This window comes from Mrakia frigida (assembly GCF_051309035.1).
Source record: "Mrakia frigida strain ATCC 22029 unplaced genomic scaffold BDY24scaffold_6, whole genome shotgun sequence".
Taxonomy (NCBI): domain Eukaryota; kingdom Fungi; phylum Basidiomycota; class Tremellomycetes; order Cystofilobasidiales; family Mrakiaceae; genus Mrakia; species Mrakia frigida.
The window spans coordinates 323,993-338,227 of record NW_027481275.1 but is presented as its reverse complement, the minus strand read 5'-3'; the positions used below and the strand labels follow the sequence as shown (position 1 = coordinate 338,227).

The 14,235-nt window shown below is 53.9% G+C and overlaps 6 protein-coding genes across 6 annotated transcripts; 3 read left to right on the top strand and 3 right to left on the bottom strand.

The window, feature by feature from the left end:
- The first annotated feature begins 130 nt into the window (after nucleotides 1–130).
- BDY24DRAFT_380606 (RlpA-like double-psi beta-barrel domain-containing protein) lies at nucleotides 131–2,899 on the top strand. The gene is made up of 12 exons (XM_076639193.1): nucleotides 131–243; nucleotides 484–668; nucleotides 761–769; nucleotides 860–885; nucleotides 968–1,004; nucleotides 1,137–1,435; nucleotides 1,559–1,653; nucleotides 1,739–1,795; nucleotides 1,888–1,960; nucleotides 2,050–2,114; nucleotides 2,203–2,261; nucleotides 2,364–2,899. Exons 2-12 carry the CDS (start codon nucleotides 533–535, stop codon nucleotides 2,414–2,416), a joined length of 909 nt encoding a protein of 302 aa, XP_076499114.1. The 5' UTR covers nucleotides 131–243; nucleotides 484–532; the 3' UTR covers nucleotides 2,417–2,899.
- A 4-nt stretch (nucleotides 2,900–2,903) lies between these two features.
- On the bottom strand, nucleotides 2,904–5,019 carry BDY24DRAFT_380602 (uncharacterized protein). The gene is made up of 5 exons (XM_076639192.1): nucleotides 3,800–5,019; nucleotides 3,520–3,689; nucleotides 3,360–3,437; nucleotides 3,168–3,231; nucleotides 2,904–3,075 (listed from the first exon to the last, which is right to left on the bottom strand). The coding sequence occupies exons 1-5, from the start codon at nucleotides 4,940–4,942 to the stop codon at nucleotides 2,983–2,985; spliced, it is 1,548 nt and encodes a 515-aa protein (XP_076499113.1). The 5' UTR covers nucleotides 4,943–5,019; the 3' UTR covers nucleotides 2,904–2,982.
- A 433-nt stretch (nucleotides 5,020–5,452) lies between these two features.
- Nucleotides 5,453–6,322, bottom strand: BDY24DRAFT_380598 (uncharacterized protein). The gene is made up of 3 exons (XM_076639191.1): nucleotides 6,131–6,322; nucleotides 5,902–6,029; nucleotides 5,453–5,735 (listed from the first exon to the last, which is right to left on the bottom strand). Exons 1-3 carry the CDS (start codon nucleotides 6,246–6,248, stop codon nucleotides 5,730–5,732), a joined length of 252 nt encoding a protein of 83 aa, XP_076499112.1. The 5' UTR covers nucleotides 6,249–6,322; the 3' UTR covers nucleotides 5,453–5,729.
- Nucleotides 6,323–6,592: 270 nt separating this feature from the next.
- BDY24DRAFT_250780 (uncharacterized protein) lies at nucleotides 6,593–9,355 on the top strand. The gene is made up of 6 exons (XM_076636780.1): nucleotides 6,593–6,810; nucleotides 6,892–7,193; nucleotides 7,314–7,640; nucleotides 7,762–8,367; nucleotides 8,460–8,697; nucleotides 8,772–9,355. Exons 2-6 carry the CDS (start codon nucleotides 6,967–6,969, stop codon nucleotides 9,231–9,233), a joined length of 1,860 nt encoding a protein of 619 aa, XP_076499111.1. The 5' UTR covers nucleotides 6,593–6,810; nucleotides 6,892–6,966; the 3' UTR covers nucleotides 9,234–9,355.
- A 167-nt stretch (nucleotides 9,356–9,522) lies between these two features.
- BDY24DRAFT_380588 (uncharacterized protein) lies at nucleotides 9,523–12,340 on the bottom strand. Its single transcript, XM_076639190.1, has 14 exons — nucleotides 12,002–12,340; nucleotides 11,875–11,916; nucleotides 11,756–11,799; nucleotides 11,590–11,662; nucleotides 11,444–11,493; nucleotides 11,324–11,375; nucleotides 11,192–11,256; nucleotides 10,732–11,107; nucleotides 10,571–10,663; nucleotides 10,354–10,490; nucleotides 10,082–10,288; nucleotides 9,828–10,004; nucleotides 9,715–9,744; nucleotides 9,523–9,624 (listed from the first exon to the last, which is right to left on the bottom strand). Exons 1-13 carry the CDS (start codon nucleotides 12,314–12,316, stop codon nucleotides 9,717–9,719), a joined length of 1,659 nt encoding a protein of 552 aa, XP_076499110.1. The 5' UTR covers nucleotides 12,317–12,340; the 3' UTR covers nucleotides 9,523–9,624; nucleotides 9,715–9,716.
- Nucleotides 12,341–12,420: 80 nt separating this feature from the next.
- On the top strand, nucleotides 12,421–14,118 carry THG1 (tRNA guanylyltransferase). The gene is made up of 6 exons (XM_076642805.1): nucleotides 12,421–12,705; nucleotides 12,782–12,913; nucleotides 13,064–13,299; nucleotides 13,408–13,607; nucleotides 13,691–13,771; nucleotides 13,863–14,118. The coding sequence occupies exons 1-6, from the start codon at nucleotides 12,602–12,604 to the stop codon at nucleotides 14,097–14,099; spliced, it is 990 nt and encodes a 329-aa protein (XP_076499109.1). The 5' UTR covers nucleotides 12,421–12,601; the 3' UTR covers nucleotides 14,100–14,118.
- Nucleotides 14,119–14,235: the final 117 nt, after the last annotated feature.

Genomic DNA, 14,235 nt, shown 5'->3' with positions numbered 1-14,235 from the left:
TGAACATGAAAGGGGAACAATCTCGATCTGAGAAAATGAAAGGGGCTTGTTGTTCTCTCTCCGGTTACTATACTGCGAGGTCAGGACAAAGTGTTTGAATTCAAGCCGGCCTCTCCTCTGTTTGCCTCCCATCCACGACCTTCCTTTCCTTTTCCAGACTCCCTCCCCTTCCTTTTCCCCCCTTCCCTTCTAACAGCTCTACAGCACTCACCTTCTCTCCTTCACTTTCACAGTTCCCACCAAGTGAGTATCAAATTATATACAAGAAAACGAGCGAGAGAGAGAGAGAGAGTTGAAACGTGTCTGACCTTCCCTTTGTCTCCCTCCCCCGTTCCCCCTCCCTCGCCTCGCCTTCCGTTCTGTTTCTAGGTAAGTACCATTCTCCCGTATTCACCCTTTCTCCGTCTCACTCTCCCGTAAACACACGCTCTTCTAGTTCAGAAGAAACTGACCTCTGTTCCTTTTTTTAACCCTCCCAACCAGCCAGCCCCTTCCAACCCTTCCACCCCAAAACTCTCCCTTTCTCTCAACAATGTTCGCCTCCTTCGCTCCCCTCGCTCTCTTCGCTCTCGCTCTCTCCTCCTCCGTCTCGGCCGCTCCCATTCCCAAGAGGAACGTTGAGGTTCGAGCTGCTCCCTCAGGCTGGGCTCATGGCTACCTCGAGGATTGTCAGTAGCGCTCCTCCGCCTTCGATCGAGCTCAATTCCAGGGTTGTTTGCTTTGAGCTGACCTCCCTTCCCTTCCTTACTCCTTTTCCCAGACGACGTCTGTTCGTATACTCTCTTCACAAACCTTCTTTCACGTTCAATCTAACCCGGAACTGACGCTTCTCATCTGTTCTTTTTCTTCTCGCTCTCAGACCACACCCGATACGTCGCCCTCAGCGTTCGTTCTCTTCCTCGTACTCCTTCCTTTCTCTCTCAGAAACTGACGCCTTCTTCTAGATACTCTTCTTCCGATCCTACAGTGCCAGACCCAGCACGACACCACCTTCTTCGACGAGTGTACGTCCGTTTTCTCTTGCCTCGTTCGCGTCTCCCAGATCCTTCCCGTCGTCACCTTTTTCTCGGCTTCTCTTTCCATATTTCTGACCCCCTGCTCATCTTTTCTCCTCATCTCGTTCTTCCTCAACACAGGTTGCCACCCTCTCCTCTCCACCGAGACCCTCTCCGGAAACCGACCCGCTCAGTGCACTCCCAGCGCTTCCACCTCCGCCGTCGCTATTGAGACTTTCGCTCCCAGCACCACCGCCGCTGCTGCTGCTCCTGCCGCTACCTCCGCCGCCTCTGGGGAGGAGGAGGAGTGCGAGGTTGAGGAGGAGACCTCCTCCGTTGCCGTCCCTACTTCGACTGTCGAGGCCGAGTCGCCTGCTACCACCCAGGAGGCTACCACCACCGTTGCTGAGGTCGCTGCTGCCGTCGTTGCCCCTACTACCGTTCGTACCCTTCCATCTGCCCAAAGTTGGAGTACATTGGACACGTTTTCGTCGAAAAGAGGCTCGAGCTGACCGCGTTCCTTTCTCCCTCTTCGTCTCCTTAACATTTTTCCCTTCTTCCAGACCGCCGAGGCCTGGGTCGCTCCTACTACCACTACCGCTGAGGCCGCTGCTGCTACTACCGCCGCTGCTTCTTCCTCGTCCGAGAACACTGGAGGGTGAGTCTCGTTTTCAGTCCAACTCGTTTCGACGCGCCTCGTCTCCGTCCTAACTTTTCCTCTGCTTCTTTCTTTCGCTTTTCAGTTACGCCACCTACTTCCTCCAGAACGGAAACCCTGGAGCCTGTGGAAACTACAACTCGTGAGTTCAGGATTCTCGTTGAAGACCGAGGTCGAACTCGATCTTCTCGAGCTGACTCTTTCGTCTCCTCTCCTTGTTTCCCACTTTCGCAGCGACGACACTCCCCTTGTCGCTATCACCTCTGAGTGGTGGGGAGGAGATAACTTCTCGTCCGGTTCCGACCTCGTAAGTCCTTGTTCTTCGTTCTAGTCGACTTCGACGCGTCCGCTGACCTCTTTTCCTCCTCCTCACCTCTTTTCAATCACCTCTACCAGTGTGGAAAGTACGTCAACATCAAGCGAGTCTCCACCGGAGCTACCGTCACCGCTGTCATCGCCGAGTGAGTCCTCCTCACCATGTTTTCCCTTGCTTTCGCCCACCTCTCGAGACGAGCGACGCTGACCCGTTGCTCTTTCCTTTTCTTCCAGTGCTTGCCCTTCGTGCGTCAACGGAAACTCCCTTGATCTCTCCGTTGGAGCCTTCACCGGTAAGTCGATCCCTACCTTTGCCAGATCGACCTTCCACTCTCGCTTCCGACGCTGACATCTTCTTTCCCGCCTTCCGTCCCTCTTTCCTCCCTCCTCAACAGCGCTTGGCCAGGAGTCCGAGGGCATGTTCGAGATTGAATGGTCCCTCGTCTAAGCGACTCTAGAGTCGCTTCCGGACCCTTCCAGCACCCCTTCCTTCGTCCTCCAACCCCTCCCGGAGGACAACACCCACGCTCTCTTCACTCTCTCTCTCTCTCTCTCTTCCGGGTTTTTAGATTTTCTTTCTTCTTTCCGTTCTCACAGCAACCTAGGCTAGTTTCCTCCTTGCTTTTTCGGGGCTCGACTTTCACGAACGCCGCGCGTTCTTCGAATTCGTCCCACCCCACCCACCCACCTACCTCCCAGCTGAGGCCCACCCCTGAACGTTCGATACGTTTTTTCACACTAGCTCATCCCGAGCAACCACTTTCTCTTACACTTGCTCTTTACACCCTCTAGACTAGGCGTTGAACGCTCTTTAGATTTCTTCTCTGCTCGTGCCCCTTCCGTTCGTTTTAACGACTTGATGTTGTTTTCGAACGAATCCTTTTTATACGTTTTTTGAATGCGCTTGATGCCCAAACCTTTTTTTTCTGAACTGCTGCTCCGATTTTTCCCTGAAAGAGAGGAAGGGGAAGATTTACGCTGAGGATGAAGGGACGAGACGAGAACGACATGAGATCAGGACGGCGAGGTTTGGTCGTCGAGATCGAGAAGTTGGTCGTCGTTGAAGAGTTCGGAGGCTTTCCAGCGGGGGAAGAAGCCGTGCCAGACCTGGAAGGAGGGATATGCGTGAGAAGAAGAAAAAAAGGGAGGTCAGCAGAAAAGAGGAGAAAGACGACGACGGGAGGAGGGAGCGGACGAACCGAGTCTTGAGTCCCTGAGCTTTGTTCCGAGACGTCTGCTTGGAAGGATCGTTCGGGAAGGATTCTTAGGACGAGGGTAAAGTAAAAAAAAAGGGATGAGGAAAGTACGGGTGCGAAGGAAGGGAAGCGTGGAGACTCGACGACGAAGGCGACGAAACGACGACGACGAGGAGGGAAAAGGGGAAGACTCACAAGACGTCGCCAACTCGAACTGGACCTCCATGGTTCCCAATCTCTCGAGGAGTTACTCCCCATCGAGCCAGGAGATACCTGTATGATGTCGAAGAGAAAGGAGAAGAAGGAAAGGTCAGTCGACGCGTCGAGGTTCGACGAACGAGAAACTCCTTTCCACCTGAAGACGCAATCCGAAAAGATGCCAGGTCCAGCCCAGTCTCTGATGACGTCGTCGGACAGCTCGGTGTTCTTGTTGGAACGAAGCTGAGCGTGGTAGGCCTGGGAGAGTTTGATGCCTCGACCGACCGCGTCGACGAAGACGGGATGACCTGCTGATCCTGCGAAGGTCTGAGAAAACAGATCGTGTAAAGATAAGTACACAATCAGTGGGTAGGATAGTCGTCTCGATAAAAGCGACAAGAAACGAGCGGGGAAGAGGGATAGTACGACAAACTCACCCACTGCGCGATCTGGATGCCTCGAGCGAATGTTCCTTGATCCCAGCTGTCCGAGCCCTTGGTAGAGTCATACTCGATGGAGACGATGAGCGAGGGTGGTGAGAGGGTTTCCACAGAGCTTGAAGGCGATTTTGAGGAGAAGGAGGAGGGGAGGGAGTTGAGCGTAGGGAGGAGAGCGAGGAGGGGAGGAGTTTGATTGACGAGGTCGATCTTGCCCCAGTCTTGAAACGGTCGAACAGCTGCAGAATCCCCATCGGCGTACACCGTCATCCCAGCTCGTTGTAGAAGAACGAGGTTCTTCCAGAGATCTTGCCTCAGCCCGTCGAGGATTCGTTTCTCCCTCCTCGTCCTTGGCGAATTTTCCAGCTTCGACCATTCCTCCTTCACCAATCCAGAAAAAGTGGTCTTGACCCAGGAGTCGATGGTGCTCTGGTCGAGGTAGCGGAGGTTCCAGGAGGGGTGTAGAGTTTTCCAGGAGCTGAATTGGGAGGAGAGGTGAGGGGAGGAGGAGGTTGTGAAGAGTTCGGTGGGAGGAGCTTTGGATGAAAAGGAGGAGGAGGATGGGTCGAGTTCGAGGGCGAGGTAGGAGAGGGTTGAGTCGATCCACCAGTCCTTGGACAACGAAGGATAGGAGGAAGAGGATGGTTCGTCCGAGGAAAGGGAAGAGGAGGAGGTCGAGTTGTCGAGTCCTTCCATGGTTGAGCTCGACCTCACCAAACTCCTTCCGTCCCACCCGAACACCTCCTTCAGAGTCTTCCGTATGCTCGACCTGTATCCTTCCAAGCTGATCTCATCCCCGGTGATGTCGAATCCCAGTTCCAGCCCGTTGTCCGACTCCTCTGCCTCCTGACTCAAGTGCGCCCTCTGCCTCTTCTCGAGCTCACTTTCCGCCAGTGCTACGAGCGTCGAGAGAGGTATCGAGCGATCCGAATCGACCGGAGGAGTAAGAAGGGAGGATGCGGCTGATGGAGAGAGGCTGAGGTACCATGTCAGAGGCAGGATGAAGAGGAGGAGAGGGAGGAAACGACGGTACGTTGGGGGAAGTCGAGGAGCTGCTGCTGAAGGGGACGAGAGAGGGAGGGAAGGACTGGGAGAAGAAATGAAGGAGGACAGAGATGGCGCCCGGCGAGACTGGAGGACCATGCGGCAAAGGGGTCGCTGAGAAGTTGGCCGAAAAAGCTGCTGAGGCGGTTTGGGAGGAGAAGAGGAGGAGGAAGGAGAAGGACCAAAGTTGAGCTCGACGATTTCGAGCTGATCCTCTCTCCCCTTCCTTCGAGTGGCTACCTTTTCCCTCTATATCTCTTTTGAGCACCGAAGGTCACAAAGCGTCTCTGTGTCTTCCTGAATTTTGCGTTGCCGCAGAAGAAAATACAGCAGACCTGAGAAAGAGAAGCATCAGCCTTCGTCGCGACGCACTCGTTCCGCTCAATGACTTCCGTTTTCTTCTCTCTTCATGATCACGTTTCGCAAGCTGGCGAGGGAGCAGTAGTTACGACATGGATCTAGTGAAAGCTGATCGCCCGCAGAGGACAGGTAAGTGCAACGAGTGACCTCTCCTTCGTTGGCGACGCGTCGACGTTCTCGTTCTTCGCTTCCGCCTCTCTCGCTCTCGAAGCATGGCGGTCGGAGTAGATTTCGTAGTCGGTCATTGCACATCTTTCTCTCCGTCGACAAATCGGAGACGTACATCAAAGAAACGCGTCGTGAAGCTAGCGATACACCAAAATAAAAGGAGCGCAAACGGACGCGCGAAGAGACAAAAATTAGGTGGGTTGGGCTAGATAGAGAGCAGTGAGGTACTGAGCAGAAGATGCATCACAGGGAAAAAAAAAGATAGGTGGGGCAGAGAATGCAGAGAATGAGAAGAGCGACGGCACCCGTCTGAGGCTGCCGGGGCGACGTCGAACTTGGTTCGCTCGCGACGAACGCCTCACATCTGTTGGGAAGAAGACGTAGGTGGCGAAGGGTTGAAGGAAGACGGCAAGCGGTGCGAGTAAGGAGTAGAAGAGGGAAGAGGAAGAGAAGAGGAAAGATCAGCTTGAGCTCACTGACTTCCAGATCCCTCCCTCCCTCCACCAAACGCAGCGAAAAGGAGAACTCACGCAACATCCACAACAGCAGATCGCCGTCCAAACACCTAGACAGAACCCACAACCACCTCGAGGTCTCAGAGGATCAGACTCCTCGTCGGTTTGAAGGGATTCGACGGGCTTGGGAGGAGGGTAGAGGGCTGAAAGCGAACGCGACGCGAGCAGCAAATCGAAGAGAGAGAGAACAAGTCAGGACCTCGATCATGAACTCGCAGAAGCCTCAAAGAATGCGAGAACTCACACATTGCAGCCGAACCAGGCTGAGAAGAGTGGAATTCACGATGGGGAGGCGACGATGCGGCGAAGTGAGCCGGAGGGAGAGCGGTGAGGCTTGGATTGCTTTGATTGCTGGTAGACATGGTTCGAAAGCTTTGGGTTGAGCGAGGTAGGATTGGGTGCTGAATGAGAAGAGTTGGAGTGTTTGAGAGCAAGATGTAGTTGGGAGGGAAAGCAGGAGATGAGGCAGAAACTGCGAGGAAAGCGATGACGGCCAGCTTCGAAAACCCGATCGTCACCTTTTCCCTGCCGAGGATGATTTTTCCTCTCCGGCGATATACTGCGAGATGATGAGAATGCTAAATGAGACGCGTTCTGATGAAGTTTGGTCGAAGGAAGAAGTCGCGAGGGTTTGGTTAGTAGTCCCTTGGGCACGAGCCCTGCCCACTTCGCCTCGCCTTCCTTCCTTTTGTTTCTTGTCTCCCAGCATCGATTCTCGACCCTTCTGACTCTGCCTGACGTCTCCATCGCTTGTGAGTTTACGGCAGCTGCATCTCGAGGGTTTGAGCCTGAAAAGTGGGCGAGAGGGCGGAGAGAAGCAAAGAGGGAAGGAAGGAAAAGAAACGAGTGAGCTCAAAGCGTTGCTGTGACAGACGCTCTCTCTCTCTCCCCCTTGCCTTCCTCTATCCTTTGTAGAGATATCGAGTCAGTACAACTGTACTTGACTTTATTATTCATCCTCTACTGAAGCCGGAAGCTGATTCAGATCTACATATGCTTTTCCAGAGCACCAAACACATTGTTCCTCCCTCGCCCTCTCGACTTCCTTCCTTCCCTCCTCCAGCCCTCTTCTCTCATCTTATGGAACCGAACAGATCCACCTCGTCCTCCAATCCTTTCGCTCGTAACAACCCAGCTGGACAGCCTCAGCAGGGACTCGTCTACCATCAATCGAGCTCGTCCAACCCAGCATCAGCTTCAGCGGCTTCCTCCTCGATCAGACCAGACGAGCAGGACGCGGCTTTGATTCTCGGACTATGGGGAGGAATGGACGTTGACAAGGCTCAGCACACCGAATCAGGAGGAAGGTAAGTTCCTGTATCTATGCGGAGGAGATGAGAGCACAGAGCGAAGGACGAAAGACAAAAGTGAGCTGACCTTCGACGGTCGACGATTCCTCCTCCTCCATCGCCTTCATTGTTTCCCAGCCCTTTTTTCAACCTCTTCGAACCTCAGCAAGCCGACTCCCCTTCGTACTCGAATCATCTTCTCGATCAGATGGGCTCGGGATCAGCGTCTCAACAGGATGGAGGTCCTCTCGACGGGGACGAGGATCAAGGGAGCAGCGACGGAGAGGGACTCGACCCCTTCGAGGCGTTTCAAGCTGCTCTAGGACAGGCTCCGCCTTACCAGCCGATACTCTCATCAACCTCGGTCGTCGGTCAGCAGTCTTACGATCTCGAGAGGCAGAACGGAGAGGAGGACGAGGGAGAGCCCGAGCTGGCGGACGCGGACAAGGGGAAAGGAAAATCTTCGTGAGTCGTAGACGCTGTCTTCTCAACAGTGTGAATGTATCTGAGAGGTTGTTTTGTGGTGACTGGGGGAGATGAGAAACCCTCGCTGATCTCTTCACGTCCGAACTCCTTTCTTTCGAAGTCCCGTCAAACCCAAAGCTGCTCGAGTCGCCAAACCCAAACCTCCTCCCAAACCCAAGGTCCCAAAAACGAAGCCCAAGACCATTGTCATCGCCGAGATCCAAATCGAAGGAGTCTGGGTACCTCACGTGAAGAACGCCGACGGAATCCTCGTCCCCTGCGACAAGAGAGGCTTCCCTCTCCCTCTCTCCTCTCTCCCAACCCTCTCAGACTCCTCGATCCAACAAAACACCTCGAATTCCTCTACTCTTCCTCCTGCAGCAACTGCGTCTTCCCTTCGAGACGCTCGACTGGGCAAGAGGAAGAGAAACAACGCCGTCGCCCCACCTCCCGATACCGACTCGAACGACGACCAACTCGAGGAGCAGCCAGCCTACGCCAAGAAGAAGGTCGGAGTCAAGTCGGCGAAGGAGAAGAAGAGCATAGCTGCGAAGGAACAGCTGAGGCTCAGGAAGGAGAGGGAGAAGGAGCTGCTCAACCTCCCGAAGGATTCGTCGCTGTACGCGATTGAGAACTTTGGGTTCGGAGACGAAGGGAAGGAACGAGCGCTGGAGAATCAAGCGTATCACGAGTTGAGGGATGCTGTTCCCGCTTTACGAGCTCTCTAGTGAGTCGCAGTCTTTCCTTCGTGTCCCCGTCGTTTCGGAGAGCTGTCGCTGACCTTTCCTCCTTTCTCCTTTCTTTTTCTCCCCCTTTCAGCGACACCTACTCTCCCTTCAACCCTCTCACTGATGTTCCCGACCCTCAAACCGGTCTCATCGACGGAGTCCCAGCGATCCAGGAGCAGAACGGGAAGATCACCATCCTCTCGACTGCCGAGACCTACATCCAGCATCTCACGAAGGAAAGGGAGAGGATCGATTGGGAGAAGACTGCTTTGGAGGAGTTTGTGAGGAAGATGGATGGGGGAGAGGCTGCTTGGAAGAAGTGGAGAACGGTGAGCAGCGAAACGGAGCTTTGAGCGACAGCCGAGTCGACGCGTCTCGCTGACCCTTCGTTCTGTCTCTCCAGATCTTCGACGCCCAGGAAAGGTACCTCGTCGACAGCACCCAGGGAACAGTCCTGCCTCCTCCCACCGAGCTACCTCCTCAACCCATCGCGTCCTCTCCAACCACCAAAACTTTCCTCCTCTCTCGAGGCGCTCCTCGATTCGACCCCCTCGCCGCCAACTCTTCCTTCGACGCCTCCTCCTCCTCCACTTCAGCTTCTTCCCTGCTCCTACCACCTACCATCATCAAACCGGAACCTGTCGCTGCCGAGATACCCTCCTCCTCCTCGACATGGACGCCGACGACGGAGAGGAGGGAGTCAGCCGCGCCGATGACTCCAGCAGATGAGGCAGTCGAGAAGGAGAGGAACGAGGCGGTAAAAGAGAAGAACCGGAGGAAGCAGAGGATGTTCAGGGAGAGGCAGAAGGCGGCGATTCAGAAGTTGGAGGCGGAGATCAAGGCTGTTCAGGCGGCGACGAAGTGAAGGAGAACGGGATTCGTTTGGAGAGGTTCGGTCTTGCTTTTTTATTATGCAGCATTGGTCTTGTAGCTTTTATTCTTGGAGTAGTGATTGTGATCGATCTGGGATGCTTCGAGCGGCGAAAACGAACGCTCGACGCGTCGACTCGAAAGTCCATCCGAGGCAAGGGTTGTGCCTTCTGCGCCTCGCCTCTCTTTTTCGAAGCCAGAATAAAAGCTTACTCGAGCGGATGATAGTCACAAGGAGTCTACCAGCGAAACAAGGTCGCTGCTGAACCGAGTCGAGTCTAAAAGAGAGGAGATGCATGGATCGAGGTTCACGTTGAGACGAAAGGACCTGGAAGCTCTCATCCGAGGAGACATTGACAACTTTTACATTCGCAGGTTCGGGGACTCTGTGAGGAGAAAGGATAGAAGGAAGAGACACGTCGAGAAAAGTCAGCGAAGACGCAAGAAGAGGACGAAACGAAACGACTCGATCTCACTTCTACGTGCATCTCCCATCGCTTCTCCAACTGCAAAAGAAGACCAAGCGACAGGAGGTCAGACTAGGTTCTTATTTCTTAGTCTGCTCTCGTAATCAGAGGAATTGACTCACCTCAGACCACTCCTCGATGGATCTTTGTGGGATTCTCTCTCCCTTGAACTCGACGAGGTTGAAGTTCTTTGGAAGCTTCTTGGGAGCGAAGCATTCGAATTTGGAGTCTCGAAAAGACTTCTGGTTGACATCGAAGATGAGTGGGGACTCAAAGTGGAGGTAGGAGTCTTCGAGAAACTGCGAGGAGAGAAGGAGGGAGACGAGGTTCAGCGTCGTCGAAGACAAGGCCGTTGTGATCCGGTGATCTTACTGACCTTGGGAAGAAGGAAGAGAGCCTCTGAGACTCCATCGAGACTGTCGCTATGTAAGAAGAGGGAAAGAAGAGAGGAAGAAGAGGAATCAGCATCTTTCGATCGAGAAACGTCACGCAACGCGTCGACACTCGCTTTTCGAAAGGCAGAGAGCAGGGAGCGATGATGATGGTATGATTCGCTTGAACGTAGTCCCCAGACAGCAGCGGACTAATTGAAAGTTCAAGGTGAGCGTGGTCTTCGGAGAAGGGAAGGGAAGGGAAAAGAAGACTCACTGCTGACCGGTGAGGAGGAAGGCGAGGGTAGACAGATATCGACGGAACTCGGATGGGTAGCGTTTGGAGATGTAGATTTGCTGGTATTTCAACGCATGAGGATGAGAACGAAGCAGGCCAGGATAATGGAGAAGGTTCTGAGAGAAGAAGAGGAAGGAGAGTTCAGTTCGACGCGTCGTTGCGATTTCCGTCGTCCTCCTGTTCAACGAGGACTCACGGACCGTGGATCCGTCGGCTCCTCTTCCTCAACGTCGATGTGAGCCATGATATGCTCGAGGGTTCCCATGATGAGCTCCGGATGTCGAACTCCCTAAGCAAGAACGAAGGAGGATGTTCAGCTTGCGTCGACGACAAAGAATAACAAAAACGACGACTCACGTAGAGGTAGCTCGAGCCAGATCTGTCACTCGTCACGATCCAATTGCACGCTCGGATGTCCGAGACGATCACGCCACCAAGTCGAGAAACAACCGAAGAGAGAGCTCGAACGAGTTGAGCATGGGGTCCTTCGATGTCGAAGAAGATTCGTCGATCGAGGAAGCAGGGTCGAGGTGTGCCGGAGGGGAGAGTAGGAAGAACAGGGACCACGAACTCGATGGGAATCGAGAGGATCTCTAGCGGCTTCTGAGGATGATCTGTCCTGAGGAAGGCCCGCAAGAAGTCCTCGGAATGATTTCGGAAGAGAGGGTTCTTGAAGTCAAGAGAGAAGAGGGAAGTAGGGAGAAGAAACCCGTGCAAGATCGAAGAAGTGATCCTGACAGTAAAGAACAGTCAGATGGCCTCAGAGCTGATCGTCGGAAAGAAAGGGCAGCGAGGAAAGAAAGACGGATCGGCTCACCACGAAGGATGAATCGCGAGGCAGCCGTTGTCTCCGTGATGATCAAGATGATTCCTGGTTGTGGTCTGTGAGGGTATGATCGAATAGACGTAAGTGCAGGATGATCGAATGGTGAAGGATAGAAGTATTCACGTAGGAAGGGACGAGGTCAACGACGTGAGTGACGGTTGAGGAGGGTCCGTTTCTTGAGACGAAAGAGCCGAGACAATCAGTTCAACCAGCATATGGAGAGGTCAGAACGACCAGACTTACGAAACCTCTCCTCCGAAGATCTCGAAGATCTGTTGGAGCTGGTGTCGAAACTGTCGAAGGATGAAACGAGGCGAAAGGAGAGGTACCGTGAGCGTCGCCGACCCCTTACTGAAGCAGATTCTTTTCTGAGATCTAGCACTACTCACCTCCCCCAGATTGTCTCGGAATAAAGCGACCATCCCACCAAACAGAGAGAACATGCGAGTCGGTGGAGACGAGCTGGAAGCGGCAAGGAGAGGCGAAAGAGGGTCAGCGTCGGGAACAGCTGCCAGCGATCGAAAAAGTTTCGGGAAAGAAGGCGAAACAACTCACTAGATGGCCTTGTCGAGTTCGATGGTATCCCACCAGTTGTAGTCCTACGACAGGAAGAGGAGACGAATCAGCCCGACGGCCTCACGAGCGGGATCGAGCTCTCTCGACCAAGAACCAACCCAGCGACGACCTTGAACATGTCGGAAAGAGGCCTGGTAACACTGCCAAATATCGTTCATCAAAGTCATAATCAGAGTCAACGGGTTGGCGTTCGGTTGGACGAGATGCAAAAGCGATTGAGCTCACGTTTCGTTGGCCAACGCCGTTCAGCACCGCGCTCCCATAATCACCGACTCTGTATTCTTGCTTTTCCGAAACGAAGTGGCTGAGTTTGGTCTTCTCCATTCCGATGAGGGCTCCGTTGAGGACTTTGAGGGAAGAGGGAGGAGAGAGACGAAGTTGAGCGGCGATGTGGGCAGCGACGGATGGGAAGATGGAGAGGTGAGGCCCTTTGAAGAGGACTGCCGAAGAGGTGAGGGTCGCAGGAGTACCGTTGTGATCAGAGGAAGGTGGAGATAGGGTTGAGAGGCTCGACGAGGAATGTTGGGAAGTGTTTGCCATGTTGGACGGTTTGGAGATGCTCGTGGTCGAAGGGAGGAAAGCAAAGGGAGCTCGAGCTCGCTTTCCGAGGCGAACGACGACCTCGATTCTTCCGCCCTTTCTAACTTTCTCTGCCCAATCTCTTCGAGTAAGCGATCTCGCAGATCCTTTTGACCGTATAAAGAGGGCTTACCGACGACCCTTCTTTCCTATATCTCCGCTCAGCCGACGAAAGAGAACAAGTTCACCTCTCACCTCGCCTTCCCTCCGCCCCTCCTCCCTCCCTCCCTCCAGAGCTCCCCCTCGATGTCCAACTCGAAGTACGAATACGTCCGGTCGTACGAGAAGCCCGATGGTCTTCTACCCAACACTTTTCTTCTACTTCGCATTGACGGCCACGCGTTCCACAAGTGAGTCAAGTCGAGCTCGTTCTCTTTTCCTTCCTCCGAGCTCACCTCCTCGCTCCTTCCCTTCCTCCTCCCCCAGATTCTCAGATCTGCACGAGTTCAAGAAGCCGAACGATCTACGAGCTCTAGAGCTCATGGATCGAGCTGCTAAGACGGTCATGGACGAGTATCCCGACGTGGTGCTGGGATTTGGCGAAAGCGACGAGTACAGGTGAGGTCGCACTTTCCTTCTCTCCCCTCCCTGTCCCTTCCTTTTCCGAGCCGGTCATCGCTACCTGTACCATCTCTTGACTTTCTTCGGTTCAGATCCGTCTCTCCGTACTCGCCAAGCTGACGAGACATCCCCTTCTCGTCTTTGTAGCTTCCTCATTCGACGAGCAGGAACCCTCTACTCTCGACGCGAATCCAAGATCGTCTCCCTCCTCGTCTCCCTCTTTACCTCAGCCTACGTTTACCACTGGACCACCTACTTCCCTCCTTCCATTGAAGAGCCTCTCGGAAAGAAGCTTCTCTACCCTCCCACGTTCGACGGACGGATCGTTTGCTATCCTTCCGAGAAGGAAGTCAGGGATTACTTCTCCTGGAGGCAGGTCGACAGTTCGTTCCCTTTCTTCATTCCTGCAGTATCTTCCTTCTCGCACCCATCACCATGGCGATGAGCTGATCTTTTCTCCCTTCCTCTGGTCCTGCTCGCTCTGTTCTCAGCCCACATCAACAACCTCTACAACACGACGTTTTGGTCGCTCGTCCTTCTCTCGGAACCCAAGATGACGACTGCTCAGGCTCACAAGGAGCTCCAGGGATCGTTCTCGAAGGACAAGAACGAGATCTTGTTCAAGAGATTTGGGATTTCGTATGGGAAGCTGGAGGAGAGGTTTAAGAAAGGGAGTGTGATGATCAGGGAGGTGAGTTTGGGACCTTTCCGTCGTCTCATCATCCTTTCGATTCTTGAGCTGACCTTGATCGAAAATATCCCTCTGTCGTTTAGGAAACTCCCGTAGCTTCAACTTCAACGGCATCGCAGGCTGTGGAACCGATAGCGTTGTCCACTGAACGTAGCGAAGAGAAGGTGTGCACGCGACGTCGCTCTTTCTCTCCTCCCATCCCTCACTTCTCCTGACTCCCTTTCAATCCTCTCCTTATCCTCCTCTTTAATTTAGACTTCAACATCAACACCTCTCGACTCCTCCCTCTCAACCCTCTCCCTCAATCCTCCATCCAACCTCGACGCGTCGGAACCCTCCTCGTCGCCAACGCCTGTTCACCCTCCCCGTCGGACGAATCGGAAGGAGAAGCCCCCGCTTCTCCAGGACGGAACGAGAGGGAAGGTCGTGGTGCTGCATGTGGATATCATTAAGGACGAGTTCTGGAACGAGAGGAGGTGGTTGCTGGCTTGATCTGATGAGGTCGTCGTTCAATCTTCCCCCGTGCTGACCGAAGTGATTCTCAGGTTGTCGAAGAAAGTAGCCAATCAACTGAGAGCCAAAGACAGGACCTTCGAGTTCCTCCTAGACTCGGACAAGGGGACGAGGG